Source organism: Myripristis murdjan, chromosome 24 (genome assembly GCF_902150065.1).
Source record: "Myripristis murdjan chromosome 24, fMyrMur1.1, whole genome shotgun sequence".
Lineage (NCBI taxonomy): Eukaryota > Metazoa > Chordata > Actinopteri > Holocentriformes > Holocentridae > Myripristis > Myripristis murdjan.
Genome location: NC_044003.1, coordinates 28440741 through 28459254, shown reverse-complemented (window position 1 = coordinate 28459254; position 18514 = coordinate 28440741). Strand labels below are relative to the sequence as shown.

The following is an 18514-nucleotide window of genomic DNA, read 5'->3' as shown; positions in this document are numbered from 1 at the left end:
GTGTGCATCCCTGCAAGCTCAAATTTCAGTGTATGAATGTACTTTATGGCTTATGGGCAGGTTGTTGATTCCATGTTCCAGTAACTGAGGTCTGTCTACACTCCCAACACATGGGAAACGCCTCTGATGTTATAAGATCTAAGTATACATAAAGGCAGGGTAGTGGAATAGGTTGTATTATAGGGATCTGGAGCTCAGTCAGTTGGTCCTAGTCAAGTGTTCTTGATCTTAGAGCTTCTGGTGACAGATTATCTTCCAATTTTTGGTCCACTTGGTCTGGATACTTGTGTTTAATGTAGTCAAAATCTCCCTGACTTGCTCTGTTGATAGCCTGCTTATTCTCTAGAGCTGTGTCTGCACTGGAGCCTGAGCACAACTGGGTGGAGTTAGTGGGTGTGTGCGTCTGAACAAGTGGGTGGTGGTGTGAGGGAGGGTATAGATTTCCTATATGATGTGTATGTGTGTGTGTGTGTGTGTGTGTGTGTGTGTGTGTGTTTACTCTGGTAGGCATTTCATATAAAGCGGGAGGTTTTGGGAGAGGTAGGAGGGTGGGCGGCATTCCTAAATATAGTTTCTGAAGCGATGCTGGATGGAATGGTTGAAAAAAAAAAAGAAAAGAAAAAAAAAACAACTGCTTCCCAACAAACTAAAAGAAATCAATCTCCTGACTCAGACTGACAATAACAACCAACAGCATGATGGGCATCCCATGCTTAAGGTGGGTGGAGGCACATAACATGACACAGCAATACATCACACAGGGTGGGTAGGAACACAGGATGAGGACATGCAATTGGACATATTTACAGAGAACATTAATCAGCATGAGAATAATCATTAGAGTCATCACCATCATCCTCAAAACATTGTGTTGTCCTGTTAAAGACACAGTTTGTAAGCTTTGAGGGAAAGCATTGTTTCCACCACTCATTCTGACTGCACATTTTATTAGCTACAGCTGAGTAAGCCTCTCTACAATGACAGGCTTTAAATAGAGGAGAAATATTCAGTGACACCATGCAAAACATATCGTTTTCAATGGCTGAGAGGTTTCAACGCTTCTAAAACATACAAACTGAGTCTTTAGGAGGTGTCGCAAAACTCAAGTTTCCTACAGGTTTTTAAACAGCCAGTAGTCTGACAGGGATGGCGGTTCACAGAACAGAACAAAAATAATGTCACCATGGAGAAATCAGTGGGTACAGTGGCAAAACACTGAGTATGCATGATACAGACGTAGATGGCTGGAGTGGACACCAGCTCAAACCACTGGTCATTTAAAAACCCAACATACAACAGGAACATCTTCACACTGACTAAGTATTTCTATATTATATCACATTATAACTGTAAGATATTGTAAGATGTTGCTAGTCCAAATTAATTCAGCAGCCTGGACAGAAAAAAAATCTCAAGGCAGTCATTACAGCATAAATCCTAAAATTAGACTAATACATGGGACTGATATTCATCATCTATCAAAAATGAATATCAACCAGTTAATGTCATCGACCTCTGATATGATAGAAGCGAGGATAGAAAATTATTCAACAGCTTCAGGAGTGTGACTCTGTATAACATACAGCGCCTAAAAGTGCCTTAATGTGCTGCCAATCCAAATGGCTTTCAGTAAATCAGAGTAATTGTCACATGATGGTCTAAACTGTTCAGAGGCATTTGCGTCCTGATAAGAAGAATACTGTGGGGGAAACCTGTGGCACACAACCGTGGCTATGAAAAAGTCCAAGGCAAATAATATCACCTTTCAAAAATCCCTCTCATAGATACGTCCTGTCTAGCACTAAGACAGAGCAAGGCTGGCTAAGACAAGACTACAATATCATGATGGCAAATCCTACAACACAAGCTCCAAAAAGATATGAGCTAGCATCACAGCTGCTGTGCTTTCCATGACTACCAAGACAGACCTTCTCCTCGGCCTCTCGTCTGGCTCTTTCCTCCTCCCTCCACCTCCTCTCCTCCTCCTGCTTGGCTCGCTCCTCTGCCTCCCGCTTATGCATCTCCTCCAGCTGCTGCTTGCGCCGTCGGTCCTCGTCCTGCAACTGGACATGACCACACACATGTACACGTGCGCGCACGCAAACACACACACACACACACAGACACACAGAGCAACATGCCAAAAGGCACGCAAAGACAGGCACACGAGCAAATAAACAGTATTAGCAGCATATCAATGGTAGTGTCATTTCTACAACATCTCCTGATCAATTCCATATGCAGTGGCTTTGTTCAACTTGATTGGACACAAATGTGCATTGACACTGTATGTCGCCTAAAGTGAGGTAGGTTGAATTTGTCTCACAGAACTGCTCCTGTGGAGAGGAGCAGTGTGCACTGCAAACACACAGCACAGGCTGACACACTGCTGAACATGCAAGATGGACACCAATGACATGCAAGGGCAAGAGCAACCAAAAAGTGGGCGGGGCTAACAGCGGACAGTCCCTCTTTCAGCTAGTTCGGGTGCACTTGATTGCATTTCATATATATATTATACTGCATGTGTGCTAATAACAAGGTGATCATCATGCTGAGCAGGAGAGACAAGCTAAATCAAGCGTACCTGAAGTAGCTGCAAGCTATGGGCTGCAGCAAAAGCACTCATAACAATACTGTTCAAAATCCCAGAACAAACATGAGGTCAAACCGTGCAGACGATGGCGACCAGGGTGGCAAATTAACTCTTTGGTCCACTCACCAGTGTCTAGTGGATGCCCAAATTTCAACAGCCATCTGTTTGCTTGTTTATTACAGGTTTTTTTTTTGTTTAATTCTTGGCTAATTTTCTGTTTTTTAGCCCATATTTTAAAAATGATTGAGAGAATTTGCTAAAGGTTTCAAAGAGTTAAATACTTCCACTTTTAAGTTTTTTTGTCCCCATGTCAAATTAATTTAACCTCCCCTTATCTGAGACAGAAATTCACAAAGTGAACACTACATTGTTTTTGTTTTGTACCTTTCCCCTCTCATCCTTGCTTCACTTTCATTAGAGAATCGTCTTTTAAAAAGGCCTTGCTACTTTGTTTGTATTGTTTGCTGTCTTTGTAGCTTCGAGGGCCTTTTCACACTGGCTCTGTGTTGCCACAGAACTTCACGTTGTTTCATTTAACCCATCACCACGCCTGCTGGAGAAAAACTACTTGCCACTGCAAATATTACCAACATTCGCAGGTGGCGGGTGCTAATTTGCCACTCTGATGGTGACACAAACAAACAGAGCCTTTCGCTGGGCTGGACAGAGGATATGCTGTAGAGAGGACATGAGGACACACAGCTGGTCACACATGAATGAATGAATGGATGGAGAGATGGATGGATGCCACAACATCAGGATGTGGCCCTGTGCAGGTAGCGCCAGCGGCTTGGAGGCCTAACAGACTCATGCATGGATCCTGAGCTGGATGACCCCGGTGATGCATTCAGCCATGCAGCCACCACCTCGATCTGCACTCAAAACATCACTGCTGACCAGCTTCATGCCAACCGAAACTCCTACATGTGTTGAAAGGCTAGACTTGACATGTTGTCATTTCCATATTAGCAAGCAATGGGTTTGGCGGCTAATCCTTCTGCAGAGTAGCTGTTTTGAGTGGACAAAGAGATGGAAGACCCACCCCCCCAGCCAACTAGCATATCAAGCACCCCCAGACGCCCCCCTCCATGGCTGCCTGCTTCTCAGCTATACATGGCTTAGTCCTGCCTCTAGCTCTCACCCAAACCCAATGACACAACAACAGTAGTCCAGATGTGAGAGGGAAGGGGAAGGAGAAGTAAATATGAGCGAATAGGAAACACGAGTGGGTGGGCAGCCCAGACAGGAAACAGGAAGAAACAGGAAGTGATGTGGGACAGGAAGAGGATATTTGTCATCAATAGGAAGAACGTACCAAGTCTAGAACAGAGATAGCTGGGACAGCAGTCTGCTGCTGAAGAGAAGAGAACAGAGAGAGAAAGTGGGAGGGGGGATAGAGGGCAAAAATACAGAAAAGAAGACAAGGAAAAAGAAAGACCCAAATATAGAAAAAAAGGAGTAGAAGAGAAAAGGTGGGAGTAAAAATAATGATTAAAAAAAAGTAGGAGAGAGGAGGAGGGAGGAAGCAGAGGAGTAAATCAACAAAAATAGGAAGAGAGAGGGAAGATGAAAGAAAAGGAAATAAAGTGAAAACATTGCCGAAGAACTTTTCCTCCTCCGTTTTACTGAATACTGACAGTCAGCAGGCTCCTTAATTCACCACTCCCGGGACATTCCCCTGCTCTGAGCCTCCCACCACATCTTCACACATCCCACTGCTTCCAACCACACCAAGCCACATCAAACCCCACCCCACCTCCCAGCGCTGCACCCTCGCACGCCCCCTCACATGCAGCCACAACACACCACATCCTCACACATCCAACATCCAGCCGTGTCTGCCCCGCAGGGTTCCCACTCTGTGCCCAAATTTTAAATTGCCTGATTTTCCATGGCTAAAATGTTGAATTCCAGCATTCACTGAAGTTTATTATTCTGTTTTATTCTGCAGGGGGAAGTAAACATGATGTGAACACAATAGAAAACAGGGGAAAAGTCCCTCCCCTCCCCTTCAGCTGTCCCCCATGGGACTTCATTTCAGAAAAAGTACATGTGGTGGTCAATGATGAGACAAACTTTTTTTTTGATCCTGTTTGCACTGTGTTATGAATTACACGTTTGTCAATTTGTATCACTATCAAAAAGGCCTCTGTTTTGAAAAATTAAGTCAAAAAATAATGAAGTAGCATTTATTTTCATGTGAAGCCGCTCGGTGAACTACATTTAAAGAGGTGAAAATCACTACAAGCCAACGTTAACGTTTGCTTGAGCGACTAACATCACTTATGCAAATTTTGAGTGAAACCAGGAGTTTCGCTGAGGATTTTATGGAGCTTTCCACTGAACTCAGAAAATCTGACTCCTTATGTGGAAAAATGCGAAGGAATACAGTTAAGTTGGAACTCCAAGTCATGTTATGGCGATCTGAAAGCTACAAGTTTGCCAAAACACCCATCTGATGTCACAACAAAATGGCAAACACGGTTAACACTAAAATTTTTCTCTGATTGGTTTTTATTTGAAAACACAATAAACTTAAATCTAGCGTTAGCCCCAAACTATCATTCGATCGGAAGAGGTGAGGGTGAGCAAATCAGCACTTCAGTCTGACAGATGGAGCTGTGCTTCTTTACCTGCATGGACTTTCTCACATCACACCTGAGCTCCAGCAGTGTTAGCTGTAACACATGGCTGCAGCGCCAGAAGGAGCCATAGCTCTTTCAGTTCTAACAAATGGGATATCTGAACTTTGCTGGACAGCTGGTTGCTCTTCAAGGTCCAGACAATGTTGTTACCCTACAAGGGGAACTAAAGCCCACCCAGCCCAGACCAATTCTTGGTGAATGATGAAGGTAGAACTCAAGAGCAATACTAAGTACGAAAACCTCGGTTTTTAAATGTGTATACCATCAGCTGGATTTCAATGTCTGGAGTAGAACTCTCAAAATTCCATGACCAGTGGAAACCCTGATTCTTGGACAGCCCATCCTCCGTCATGAGGCCACTTCCCACCACACAACCACATCAACACCACATCTCACCACATCCACCCACATCAGCTCCACACAAAAGGCGGCCCACATGCATGAGGCCACCTGCCACCACATACAGCCCAGTCTCCTACATCCAACCACATCAACCACACTCATCCATGTCCCGCCACACTCGGCCACATCAGGGGAAAAGCACTGGGAAGATAATCTCATGTTAGACTTTTAACTCCGCCGCACTGATGACATTTAACTGGGACATTTGGGGCCCTAACATTTGATAACCGTTTTGATGATAGCAGGGTGCTTTGTCAGTCAAAAAGGACTCCATTATGATACCCTTAACAAAAACCAACTCATTCATGAACACATAAAACTAGGACTGCTGCGATACATAAGCACCAGAGCTCTACTACTTTGGTTGTAAGCTCTAATACCGGCAAAGCGAATAATGGCACGGTTTGCAATCAGTTTATACAAAGAATGCATCATAAGGACATAAAACATATAGCCTACAGATCGTCTGTGCAAAAAATTATTAATCAGTAAGATGATCCATTTCATCCAACAGTAACAAAAGTCTTGATTATCCTGAACAATTAAATAAAAAATTTATCAACAGCCTATGATGTTCAGTGACATTATGGTCATGGTTCAATGCTGCTATGCAATCCAGAGCTTATGCTGCAGTCATATTAGGTGGGAAGACACAAGCCTCCTATTAGAAAGCTTTCAGGTGTTAAAATACTACTTGTGAACTCTTGGATTCTGACATCACCAGCAAGAAAATACATACAGTCTAGTGTAGGCAATGATATATCATAATTACAAATAAAACTAATACAGTGTGCCATTTTCACCATGTTCACTTTGTGGACTCTAAAATCGCCATAATAGGACAATTACTTGCTAGATAACCGCCTAAATCCATGTGTGTTGAGTGATAAAAATGATCAGTGTGCAGAAAACCTCAGTCATTCTCATGGCAGAGTTTGAATGCCTGAACACTTTTAAATCGCCGTCTCCATCAAGTCAGTCAGTTTTCCCCATATGACATAAGTGCAGCATTAAGAGCATCCTTGCCTGCCTGCCCACCCCCCACTCCCCCTCACCACACTCTAGCCAATCAGATTTAAGCAGCTCAGCATGGCGAAGCGATGACAGAAGCATGTTGCAGATGCACATTGCAGGACATTCATGTTGGGAGCACTTCCATGGAGGGAATCCATTTCACTGGCACTGCTTTTCCCCACCGGCTTGGTTTCCTGTGGCTCGCCCTTCCTGCTGTACAGACCTCAACTACACATCTGCTACTATTAAAAATGACCTACTCATATTACTTTAAAAAACAAACGGAAATAAGAAAACTTTCCTCTAAAATCAGCCTTTAGATATGATGCAATATTCTGTCATTCCTATCTTTGAGCCTGTAACACCTTCAGCCCCTCCTGTAAATATGAAACAGTTATATTGTTCTAGATAAATGATATCATGTTTTTATCATTACTCCTCTCTTTTGAACACTCCTCACCCCCCCATCATCCCTCCATCTCACCCTGGCTCTGTTCTCAGCCTCCAGCCTCTGCATGATCATCATGGTGTCCACATCTTCATCGTCCTCCTCCTCCTCATCCTCATCGCTCTGCTTGGACTCCTGCAGTCGTTTCTGGAACTGCCACTCCAGCATCAGCTTCCGGAGGCGGTCGCTTTCCTCTGCTGTTCTCTCCGGCTTTGCCTAAGAAGTAACAGATGTTTACAACATCATGATCTAAGAGAATAATAGTAGTAGTAGTTCTATTTAATACTAATAATACTAATAAAAACAGCTGCAAGAGTACAATAGTGGTGTCCAAGCTTATGGGGTAAAAGTTCACATAGAAAAAACACAAAGAAACTAGGCGCACTGCAAGAGGGTAGAGGAGAGATGAGCTGTCACTGATTGGCTGCCCATGAAGTTTTCTGCACTTCTTCTCAAAAATTGAGCTATTTAACCTTTTTCTGCCCATATGCTATGACAAACAAATGAGATGCATTTTTTCCCTGCACTGAAAGATCGTTCCACTGAAACACATGGAGCTCAAAGCCATCTCCGCCTGGTAACAACTGTAAGCTTGACTCATTACCATGGAGAAGTTCTACATCTCAATAATTTGGGACGGTCCTGCAAGTGCAGGTGGAATGTTGCCTGAATTACTGTTATTTGAAAAGTAGCCACTTTGTCCTGATGGTGGTGCTACTCACTTTGACCAGTTGACCGCAGCACTGAACCTGGTGACTGAACCTCTCATTTGGCTGCTGCAGAGCAAAATGGCAAATGAGGGTAGTTGCCACAGTGACAGCGCACGTCAGTAAGGCTGTAAAGTATGTTTTGCTGTGGCTGCTTGCTAAAAGCAGTAATCAACGTTGGTAGTTAACCACCAATGGGTCCAACAGTCTTCAATTCCCCTCTGGCAGCACAAGACACCTCTCCATGCTCTACACAAACGACCAAACACGCAGTTTGTTTGTTGCTGCAAAACCTGTCACCTTAGCAACTTGCCACTGAGCTACTTGCTGCAGTCAGTAACTAAAGTTAACCCAGTACAACAGCCTTTGTAATGATAACGATGCATATAAAAATGGTGCCACTCTGACCTTCCTGCGATTCTGAATTGAACGGGATATTCCATTCTTCTCCATTCAATAGTAGCAACGACCCATTTTGTGTGAGAAGACTTGGAGGGTTTAACATGAAGCCCTCCCTTCTGGTTTCTATGTCTTTGTCACTGACTTTTGTGTGTCATCGACAACGTTACAAGTAATGAAATTCTTTGATGCAAGGATGTAGCCAGTTGAAGAATGGTAAGGTATGAAATCAGTGCACTACCTATGTTATAGTGCTATCCCTTACATAACTTCCACCTTTTTGATTGTAATTTTCATTTGTCACCCCTTGAGAGGAAAACCTAAAATGAACTAAAGCTCCATTGGAGAAAATTTTTTTAAGGTATTTCAAGGTAGCCAGGATCATGATATTATCAATGCTCCTCTGCTATTTTCCTCATCGCTTTAAGCAGATGTTTGGCCAATGAAAATTACAAATAAGGAGGTGTGCAGTTTGGTTAGAGATTCCCAGACACCCAAAACCTGTGAGATGCCTCCAATAAAAACAGCAGTCTGAAGCTGAATGCCGCATCCAAAAAGGGCAAGAAAACAAGACACTGGCTAAAGGAGCAAACTGCTTCATCGCTGTAGCATTTTCAACTCAAGATTGAACGTACTAACTCAAAGTCTATTTACCCAGTTACACACAATTTTCACAGAAAAAACTGCACTGGTATTGCGACTGGCAATAAAATGATATTCAAATAAGTTGAAATTCAGAGGAGGTTCTTAAAATGACCAAAAATAATCAAACTATGACTTCGGCTGAAAAGGTGGGAAAGCATCAATATTGCTGCGCTGGAAGGACTTTAATTGAATACATACTTAAGTAATAATCATCTGGGAGAAACAAATCCTGTATAACCAGGCCTTTAGTTTGGACCCTACCTGGAGCTCCTGGATCTCCTTATCCAGCAGGTCGACAATGTGAAGCTGTTGCTGTTTCTCGGCTTTCTCCCGGGCATCCCTCTTCCAGGGGTCTGGAGACAGGCTATCGCTGGACGACAGCTCCTCCTTACTGATGGTGATGTACTGCAGGTCCCGCCTCTCGATGGTCCGTGGCTGCTGCTGGGGTAGCAGCTCCCTGATCACTGTATCCATGCCTACAGGTAGATAATATTTCATTTCAAGAAATTAGCTGATGCTCTTATGGAGACCCATGCTCCATCGCCAACATTACTTGTAATTAGTAGTAAGTGGTGAAAAAGCTACCAGGCTTCCTACGCTGGTTCAATGTTAAACATTCAGAAGATCGTGGTGTCTAACTTTGTCATCACATATCAGAATGTGAAATTGAAACGTTCCTAAACCAAGAAGAAAGCAACAAAATGTCCCCTAATTTATCAAATTCTATTCCTAGGTATTTCCAGATTTAACAAAACCATGTGGCACCCACAAAATATGCAAACAGAGCTGATTTTATTTGATGCAACACAATGCACAAATCAACTAGAATTAAAAATAAGCTCGACTATGATCTTACCAGTGATTCTGAATGTTAAACATAATATCCACAAAATGTAGATACTTCATGTTTGTACTATTCTTTTCCCAAGACAATATTTTAGAACTGATATTATTCTTCCTCCCTTTTATCCAGCCACTGGTTTCCATTCATTCCACTACGATATGAAAAACTTTCAGAGACTTCAGACTTTCTTCACACCAGTATTCCATCACAGTAATAAAGTCGTCCATATTAGTTTTCCTACAAAAGGCAACACTGTTGGGTTTTGATGACTTGAAATTGTGGGGAGTGAAACAGGTGGCTGTTTGAACCAAATATTTGCATTTGATGAATGAGGGATGAATTGCAAAATGTTACAATGTAAAATGTAGGTAAATTGTAGCAAATGTGCCAAACATTCAAAGTCTCTGGTATGGTGCTTTACTAAGCCAGCCGAGTAGATGTTTTCATAAGAGCACTGCTGCACTTTAAAAAAGGGAGCATTATCTGAGTCTGACATTGAGTCTTTATATTCTGCTCTGTGGTTGAGTTTGTTATTTGTTGTTAGCCATTATAAAGTTAAAAGAAATGTTAAAAAAGGTTTGAGTCACAACTTTTGAGGTACGAAAAAACATTGAGAACAGGTTTGACTGTAGTGGCTCACCGGGGTTGGGGCCGCTGGCTGGGGGAGGCACGGCGGAGCGAGGAAGGCTGGCCAGCTTCTCCGGCCTGGATGGGGGCGGCTGGGCCTGGGGGTGCGGGGGGAGGTAGGGCTGGGGCGTGGCCACTGACGCTGCAGAGGGCTGATGGTGCGGAGGAGGCATGGCTCCGCCGTTGTTGTGAGGTGGGACAGGCATGACGGGGTTGGCCCGGATCTGACCCAGTTTCCTCTCCTGCTCCCTCCTCTTCCTCTCCCTGGAAATCATAACCAAATCATCGTCGTTGTTAATGTCATCATCAGTATTCATTTTGACAGCCAATCTTGATTTACATCTAGTCTTTACATTTGGTCTTTGTCATTTTGTTAGATAGATAGAAGCCTTTATTGTCATTGTATCTAGACACAACGAAATTGGAGATGCTACTCCGGTGCAAAACACAATAAAAAACATAAACTCCAAGCCACTATTCACACTCGTCACACATAAATCATTCACTCTCAACACACATACACAGTTGTTAGTTTTAGTCTGGTTTTTGTTGACAAAAACAGGTTTTAGTTGATGAAAATTAATTCTCTACAAATTCCTCATGACATTATTTGTTACTGGCTGTAATTCAGAGACTGATCTACATTCCTCATTGTAGCTTCTGTTATTTTGTATGTAGCTTCTGTTTTTATGCTGTGCTGTATCAAAAGTAAAGTTTGCCCATGTATCTGCTCCCTTCCAAGCAGAAGTTAGGAATTGTTTTTTTTTTGTTTTTTGTTTTTATGAAAATGTCATTTTGTTCTATCAGTCAACAGAGGTCCATTTTAGTTTTGCTTTTGTCTTGTTGATGAATACTCATAGTTTTAGTCACCTATTGCCAAGGCCTTGGTGGACACAGTGTGATGGATCAAAACAAAGGAATGAAAACACACACAGGCCAAGCCATGAATCCCTATCTAATCCCCACCCTAAATCCCCCATGAAGAAACATTAATTTACAGCATATATTTACAAACTGTGTGTGGTATTTGCATTTCAAAAGCAGCCCACCTCTCTTCCTCCAGGCGAGCCTTCTCCTTCTCGTACCAGCGCTGCTGCTCCTCGCGCTTCTTGCGGTCAGCCGCCTGCTGGGCCATGACCCCGGTGACAGCAGGCGGCGGCGGGAGAGGGAGGTCGGGCTGCGGGTCATAGGGATCGTAAGGGTCGGGGTAGGGCGCTGGTGGTGGGGGGGGAGGCGGGGGCAGGTCGGAGCGGGAGGGTGGCTGGGCGGAGTGGGGAGGCACAGCATGTGGGGTGTTGGGTGTTTTCCAGCGGCCCGGCCCAGTCTTCTGATTCTGGGTCTTGTTGGAGGAGGAGGAGGAGGCAGAGAAGTTGAGGTGCTCCTGGCTGGAAGTAGATGACTCCAACGAGGACGAGACCTGCTGCTGGCCAGTCCAGTGGTCAGCTCCACCGACACCTACACACACACACCGAGACAGAGGTCCAACTCTGTTACTTGTCCACTCACACACCGGTGTTCGTCCCACAATTTTATCTTGTCTGGGTGGAAAAGCCTCAAAAACAGCATTTAGATCATCAGTGTAAACTAAAACTCCCCACTGACACCCAGGATAATGATAATAACATTTACTCATACATACTTGTTGAGAATTTAGACAATATGAGACTCCACTAAGAGCCATATTAACCCTACCAGAGTTCAGTTTTGCTTCAAACTGTGCTCTTCATCTTTCAAAATAAAACTGAACTGTTTATGTGTGGACTGAGTTACTAAGAACAAATGTAGATAGATAGATAGATAGATAGATATACTTTATTGATCCCAACCAGGGAAATTCTGGAATGGAATGTATCCCCTGAAACTAGGCCAGTTGAGAACCATGTAATATAATAAGAACATAAGAAATTCTTGGGGAAATATATTACACCATCAGATTTTGTATTTTGGATCCATTTACAGAAACGACTCATAACATAACATCAGGCTTTACATTATCTGTTACATTTTAATGTGCTACATCCCTCTTCCATCTGCTGCCCTGCCATCCGTCCTTGTCTCCCCTCCTCTTTCCAACCTCTTCCTGCTTCTTTTGCACAACCCCCTCACCTCCTGTTGGACCTCTCTGGTAGTCCAGGTCCCGGTGCTGGTAGTCCAGGTCTCGGTGCTGGTAGTCCAGGTCCCGGTGCTGGTAGTCCTGTTGATAGTGCTGCTGAACTAGCTCTTCTGGCCGTAGACCTCCTGGTGGAGGATACAGGTCCTCCTGGGAGTGGGTGACCCGCTGAAATAGGGAGGGAGGAGAGCAGGATGGAGAGCAGGGAGGCAGGTAGTGGAAAGATGGAGGGAAGAGAGGGGGAAGAAGAGGAAGAAAAGACAGGAGGGACAGGAGGAGAGAGATGGAGGTGGTATGAAGTCAAAAGGAGGAGGGGATGAAGGGAAGAATGGGAGGCAAATAGAGAGAGGTGGAAAAAAAAGCAGGCAGATAAATCTTAACCATCAAACCTGCTCAACACAATCAAAGATTCCTCCATAACCGTCTTAAAGCATTTCCATGACCCTAAAAGTTGTATTCCCTCCTGAATGTTTTCATGTTTTTCAGCTCAGAAAAGTTGCAAAGGAGCAAACGGTCTGATATCTTCTACAGGTGGGCTTCTTGTGACTGGAAAAAAGGGGGTATGATAGTGCTGCTGCTGTACCTGCATACTGTTGTTGTGGAGGTTATCAACCACAGGGAGGCGCTCTCTGTCCTCCATGGCCTGCCAGTGCTGTGAAGGTCCCTGCCCTGGGCCCACCACCCGGTCTTGGCTCTTGGAGGCTGGGATGGTGAAGTACTCCCTGGGGTAGGTCTGGGTGGGGATGGGGTAGGCCTCTGGACGGGGAGGTGAAGGCTCTTCCTGAGGATCGACACCAGAAAATAACAAAATATTTAGGACATCTTCCTAATATACAGGGGCTGCAGATCCATCTTAAGTGTAATATGCTATTCAAACATGCCCTAACATACCCTGCACATTTCTTGAATAGAACAAAAAACAGTATTAATGATCACAGTCTTCTCCATGTCGAGGATCAGGGTGTCTACACACTTGTCTTGGCATGTTAGTGGCCCTCTGTTACCACCCAATCTACCACCGCGATCCACTACATGATGCTTCCAGCCACGTTGCTATGGTCACTTACGTCGGCACAGAGGTTGCCGGTGGAGACGGACGTGATCTTAGTGCCTGGTCCTCCGGGGTAGACCGCCTTGCCACCGGGACTCTGGCCTTGATCTGGTGAGAACGTAGGAGTAATAATCATTCATGCAGCGTCAAAAACATCCAAGAAAAAGCATAACAATAATTATGTAAAAGTTTAAAACACACATGTAATTAAACTACGAATTAGGGATCTACATGAGCAGACAACCACCCAATTTCCCAAAATGGGAATTGATATCGACTGTAGATGTTTTACTTAAGAGTGGATAATACACAATAATTACTTCAATTTTTAGTGTTTCCCTTACACAGACAACAGTTTCACATTGTTAAGAAAAAATATATTGCTGTTATTATTATTGCTATGATCACATGTAGATGCACTTGTTTTCCGTCTCACAGAATTATACATAGGGTTTTTTTCCATTTGTTTTAAATCTGATCAGCTGTGGGACAGGGTTTCCTTTCACTAAACTTGGCATGATAATGTATTCTGACTCTTTTATTCCACCCCAGATATGTGCCTGCTATCAGTGAATGAGTTTTTGGTTGGAATAAAAACCTGCAGCCTCTTCAACCCTGATGTAGAGGAAGCCAAGGGAACGGAGTCCTACTAATCACCCAAAACTACCCCAAACTGCCCTACGTGAACAAACAGTTAACCAAAAGAATTGGAAATTAAAAGTGGTTGGTTACTCAAATGTACACAAAAGTACTTTGGGGCACCCATATTTGAGCACTCTGGAGTACTTTCAGCTAACTGTGCACTGTGACTTACTTTTGGGTGATTAGCAGGACCTGGGAAAACAGCACCAGCTTCGATAGCTGCTCTTCAATTGCAAGTCAAATTTTTTCCCCCAGTATTTAAGTATTTTTCAACTGCCGTCCAAGCAGTTACAGAGACAAAATCAAGCAATGATTTAATTGTCTATCCAAGTGTTTCACGTTTGAAAGAAAATTTTAAGGACAAGGGCTTACTCGCTACGTTGGGGCTGGAGCGGTGGTCGGCTCGGTTCTTGAGAAGCCGCTCTTCACCGCTCATCTTCTTTGGTTCGGGGTAGGAATCCCAGCCGGCCTGCGGGCTCTCTGGAGAGCCGTTCTGCACCGAGCTGTTGTACAACTCAAAGCCTTCACTCTTTGGTCGCATCTTCCCATTCTTCTCACGGCCTCTGTCTGATGCTGGATGGAGGAGGGAATATTGGGGAGATGAGAGGAAGCAGAGAGAAGGAAGACAACCAGAGAGAAAGAGATGAGATTTTTTTTCTTTCAATTTTTCTTTTTTGTTTCTTCAGTGTTTCCATCCAAAGGCATATGGAGAACGTTTATACCACTGGATGAACTGAGTTGGGAAAATTCCTTTGTTGATTTAAATCTTTGTTTATTTAAAATGTTGTCTAATGCAAAACACTCAAATGGGGAGGCAGACGCAGAGAAAAAAAAATGAAGCTCCCATTCATTGAAAATGTATTTCGAGCTGAAGTATAGCCAACATTCCTCAGAGCCTTCTTCAGGGTGGCTGGATTTGTGCCTTTGTAAGGTGTACATTTTAGGACAACCTCAGAGCTCAGCTTCAGTTCTCAGACATCAGAGAGAAAAAAGGATCATTCCTCTGACTAAAAGGCTTTAGGTCTTGGTAAAAACTTTGTCAAGTTTTAAGACTAGTACAACAGACATCAGACAAAACAGCCTCAGACAAAACAGCATGGGACAAAACTGTAGGCGTTACAGACAAAAAGTCAGACAAACTTTAGTAAAGGCATTTATTATATATTCGGACACTGGATGCAAATATCCTTGGGTGGGCATTTCTGCTTTATTCAGTGTCTCCCTGAAGGGATGACAAGCAGCACTGGGTTAGGCATGCAATCAAACCTGGGCTGCTGCAGTATAGACTAAGCCTTGATATGTGGAATACACACTATCAGGTGAGCCAGGATATCAAAGCCTTTTAGTCAGTTGTGAGGATGTCCTAAAATGTACTTTTGAGTATTTTGCAATCAAGTTTCCTACAGGAATGCACCACCACCTCGTACCGGTTCATAAGTTCTTTATGCTGTTATCTAAAAAGTACGTTCCTGCTTCTTTGCAATTTGAAAAGCTACGTTTCAATTCATGTCACCACATGCAGAGAGCCTCCTGGTCATGAGCAATTTTAAACCAGCTAGTCAAGAGCTCCACAACCATCATCTATGGGATGATGGCTGACATGAAGGCGTACACGATTATGTAACTTGTCTGATTTTGTAACACTGCGTTTACGTGAGCCAGCTGAAAAATGACCAGGGCCCATCCACTGACCAGCGGTTAGACACCCCCGCCTGCACTGGAACACTGTGGTCTGGGGAATTTTGATGGACCGCCCCTTTAGCGTCATCCTGGACCACAAGTCCGCCTAGCCACAAGACTTCCTTAATGAATATAAGGTCACATTCCAGCAGACCAGCGCTCAGCCAGATACCCAGTAAAGTGTGTGTGTGTGTGTGTGTGTGTGCACACATTTTCAGCTTCTCATGCTCACACACAGCGAGCAGTGGCCACAAACAGTCATTATATCCCCAGTCATTCTAGCTGGATTTTTAGAGCACTGCAGTGAAAACAACAAGGACACAGTGTCTAGACAAGTCTGCTTCTCTTCCTTCAACTGACCCATCAAACACACACACACACACACACACACACACACACACACACACAGTATGTCTGTTGTCCCGCGCCTAAGGTGGGTGTGACTTAATAGATATAAATGTAATTACTAGCAGTGGATAATAACAGATCTGACTATCTCAACTTTGGAAAAGTAACCTAAACTAGAAGATAAAGCACTCATAGGTCTTCAAAAATCCAAACTTATGGCATTTTCTAGAGCCCGACCAATATGTCAGCCAGCTGATTTGATTGGCCGATATAGTACTATCACAGATATAACAATATCGGCGTGTATGTTTTTTTTTTGTTTGTTTGTTTTGTGTTTTTACAGAACATAATGCAGAAAAAAAGTTTATTTGACAAAGTTAATTGTTTAATTGTAAAATATCCGGTGTCCATTACATAACTTTGTCACAAGTTTTTGATAAATACATTTAAGGGATCACTGCAAAAAATGTGTGTTTGTGTGTTCATATATATGTATATAACACATCAGCCAATATTTCAATATTGGATTTTTTTTTATTTTTTTTTGGCTCCCCATTATCGGAATGAGCCCCAAAACACACATATATGTGTACATATCTCAGTAACACAGGAACAGAGGAAATGAGAAATCAACAGTTTGAATTGAGGAAACACTAGAGGCAGGATAAAGACCAATAGGAAATAGTAAGGATGTTTGGGGATAATGGAAAATGAGAAGATGCTAATATGAAGTCCACTCCACAGTTAGCCACTAAGCTCCAGGAGTGCAAGACTGTGTGTTTGTGTGTGACCTTACCTCTAGGCATCATGGGGCTGGGCTGGTTGAGGAGAGTAGCCAGGCCATGGTAAATGGCTCCCTGCTTGGCCACCTCTAAGGTCACCACTGATCCCGTCCTCGTCATCAGCTCTGCCGCCCTGAGCAGAGAGCGAGAAATCACGAATGTCAACACACACCAACATCACTGAGACTTTAAGTCCTGAGAACACACACACACCAAACTCATCCGCATACACTCGGGTTGATCTCTGCTACCACGCTGAAAGTGTAGCTCTCAAGCTGATGCTAAGTCACTGTAAATGTGTAGCTCGGTCTGATAAAGTGTTGTTAAGACTGAAGAAATTCAAACAGAAGAATGAGGTAGTGTTTTGCTGTATCCATGGGGAGTGAAGGCGGCGAGTGATGGGAGACTGTGCATCAAGAAATCTCCCTGCAGCGAATGAATACATGGTCTCTCACCCAGAAGAATTCCAAAAATAAACCTGCTACAGTCCAGCTGTACTGGCTTTATGATATTTCAAAGTGCAAGAATCAAAAGGTAATGCAACAAATATCACAAACTGTGCTGCATGTCAGAGCTGCTGCTGCACTTCAGACTTTGTTTGCTTAGTATTCACATCACTGACTCACGTTTTTCATACTTTTCATTCATACATCTCTATTGAATGCTCCTGACATGTTGGAATGGTTGGTTGGAGACAGTGAGTGTAACTGTAACCACCACAGACCCACTTCACTCTAATTTGGATACAATCCTGCAGTGACACACACACACACACACACACAGTACCCATTTTAATTGCTACACTATGTGCGCATGCTTCCACGGGTAGTGAGCCTTCAGGGTTTGACTGAATGGGACTCTGCTTCATGTCAAGCACAGGAGAAGCCTCTGAATCCACAGTTAGAAACACAACACACTTCAGCCTGTATGTGTTTGTTGTAACCTGCTGGCACTACCGAATGGGAGGTGCTCGCCACATAGTGTGACCGACAAGTTAGCTGACACCGCCTGAAATAACCCTCGATAATCAAATGATCGAGCAGATTCATGTGAGCGGAGCATGGGCCGCTAAATACTTGATTGCTGTCTTCAACACACACACATAAGTTATATTATAAGAGCTGGTCAGCTGGTGTGATGGGAGACCGGGGTGTGTGATTGGTCAGCTGTTCTTACCTCTCCTGTGACAGGCCGACCAGACTGCGGCCATCCACGCTCAGCAACTGGTCACCTGCTGCCAGACGACCGTCCTACACACACATACACGCAGACACACACACACACACACACACACACAAGCAGTCAGTCACTATATATGATCTTCCGCATAATTTCAAATGCTGTCAAGATTCTGCTGTTTGAGCGTGTGTGTGTGTGTGTGTGTGTGTGTGTGTGTACTCACCATGTCAGCCGCTCCTCCTTTGACAACAGATTTGATGTAGATGCCCAGTTTTTCCTGACCAGCACCCTAAAGAAGGAGTGACATAGACAGACAGGGAGAGAGAGAGAGAGAGAGAGAGAGAGAGAGAGAGAGAGAGAGAGAGAGAGAGAGAGAGAGAGAGAGAGAGAGAGAG

The 18514-nt window shown here is 43.8% G+C and overlaps 1 protein-coding gene across 9 annotated transcripts in view; it reads right to left on the bottom strand.

Moving 5' to 3' along the window:
• The window catches only part of afdna (afadin, adherens junction formation factor a), a 112108-nt gene that overhangs the window by 10071 nt on the left and 83523 nt on the right, over positions 1-18514 (bottom strand). For 7 of the 9 annotated variants that reach the window (XM_030046603.1, XM_030046605.1, XM_030046610.1 and 4 more), the window contains 12 exons: positions 18343-18408; positions 18117-18190; positions 16955-17073; positions 14503-14703; positions 13505-13596; positions 13021-13218; positions 12434-12605; positions 11377-11782; positions 10341-10591; positions 9118-9332; positions 7142-7321; positions 1929-2063 (listed from right to left, as the gene is read on the bottom strand). In XM_030046603.1, coding sequence (XP_029902463.1) covers positions 1929-2063; positions 7142-7321; positions 9118-9332; positions 10341-10591; positions 11377-11782; positions 12434-12605; positions 13021-13218; positions 13505-13596; positions 14503-14703; positions 16955-17073; positions 18117-18190; positions 18343-18408 — 2109 coding nt within the window. Of the gene's footprint in view, positions 1-1928; positions 2064-3911; positions 3951-7141; positions 7322-9117; positions 9333-10340; positions 10592-11376; positions 11783-12433; positions 12606-13020; positions 13219-13504; positions 13597-14502; positions 14704-16954; positions 17074-18116; positions 18191-18342; positions 18409-18514 lie in introns of all 9 variants that reach the window. The other 2 variants (XM_030046602.1, XM_030046604.1) reach the window with 1 other exon arrangement.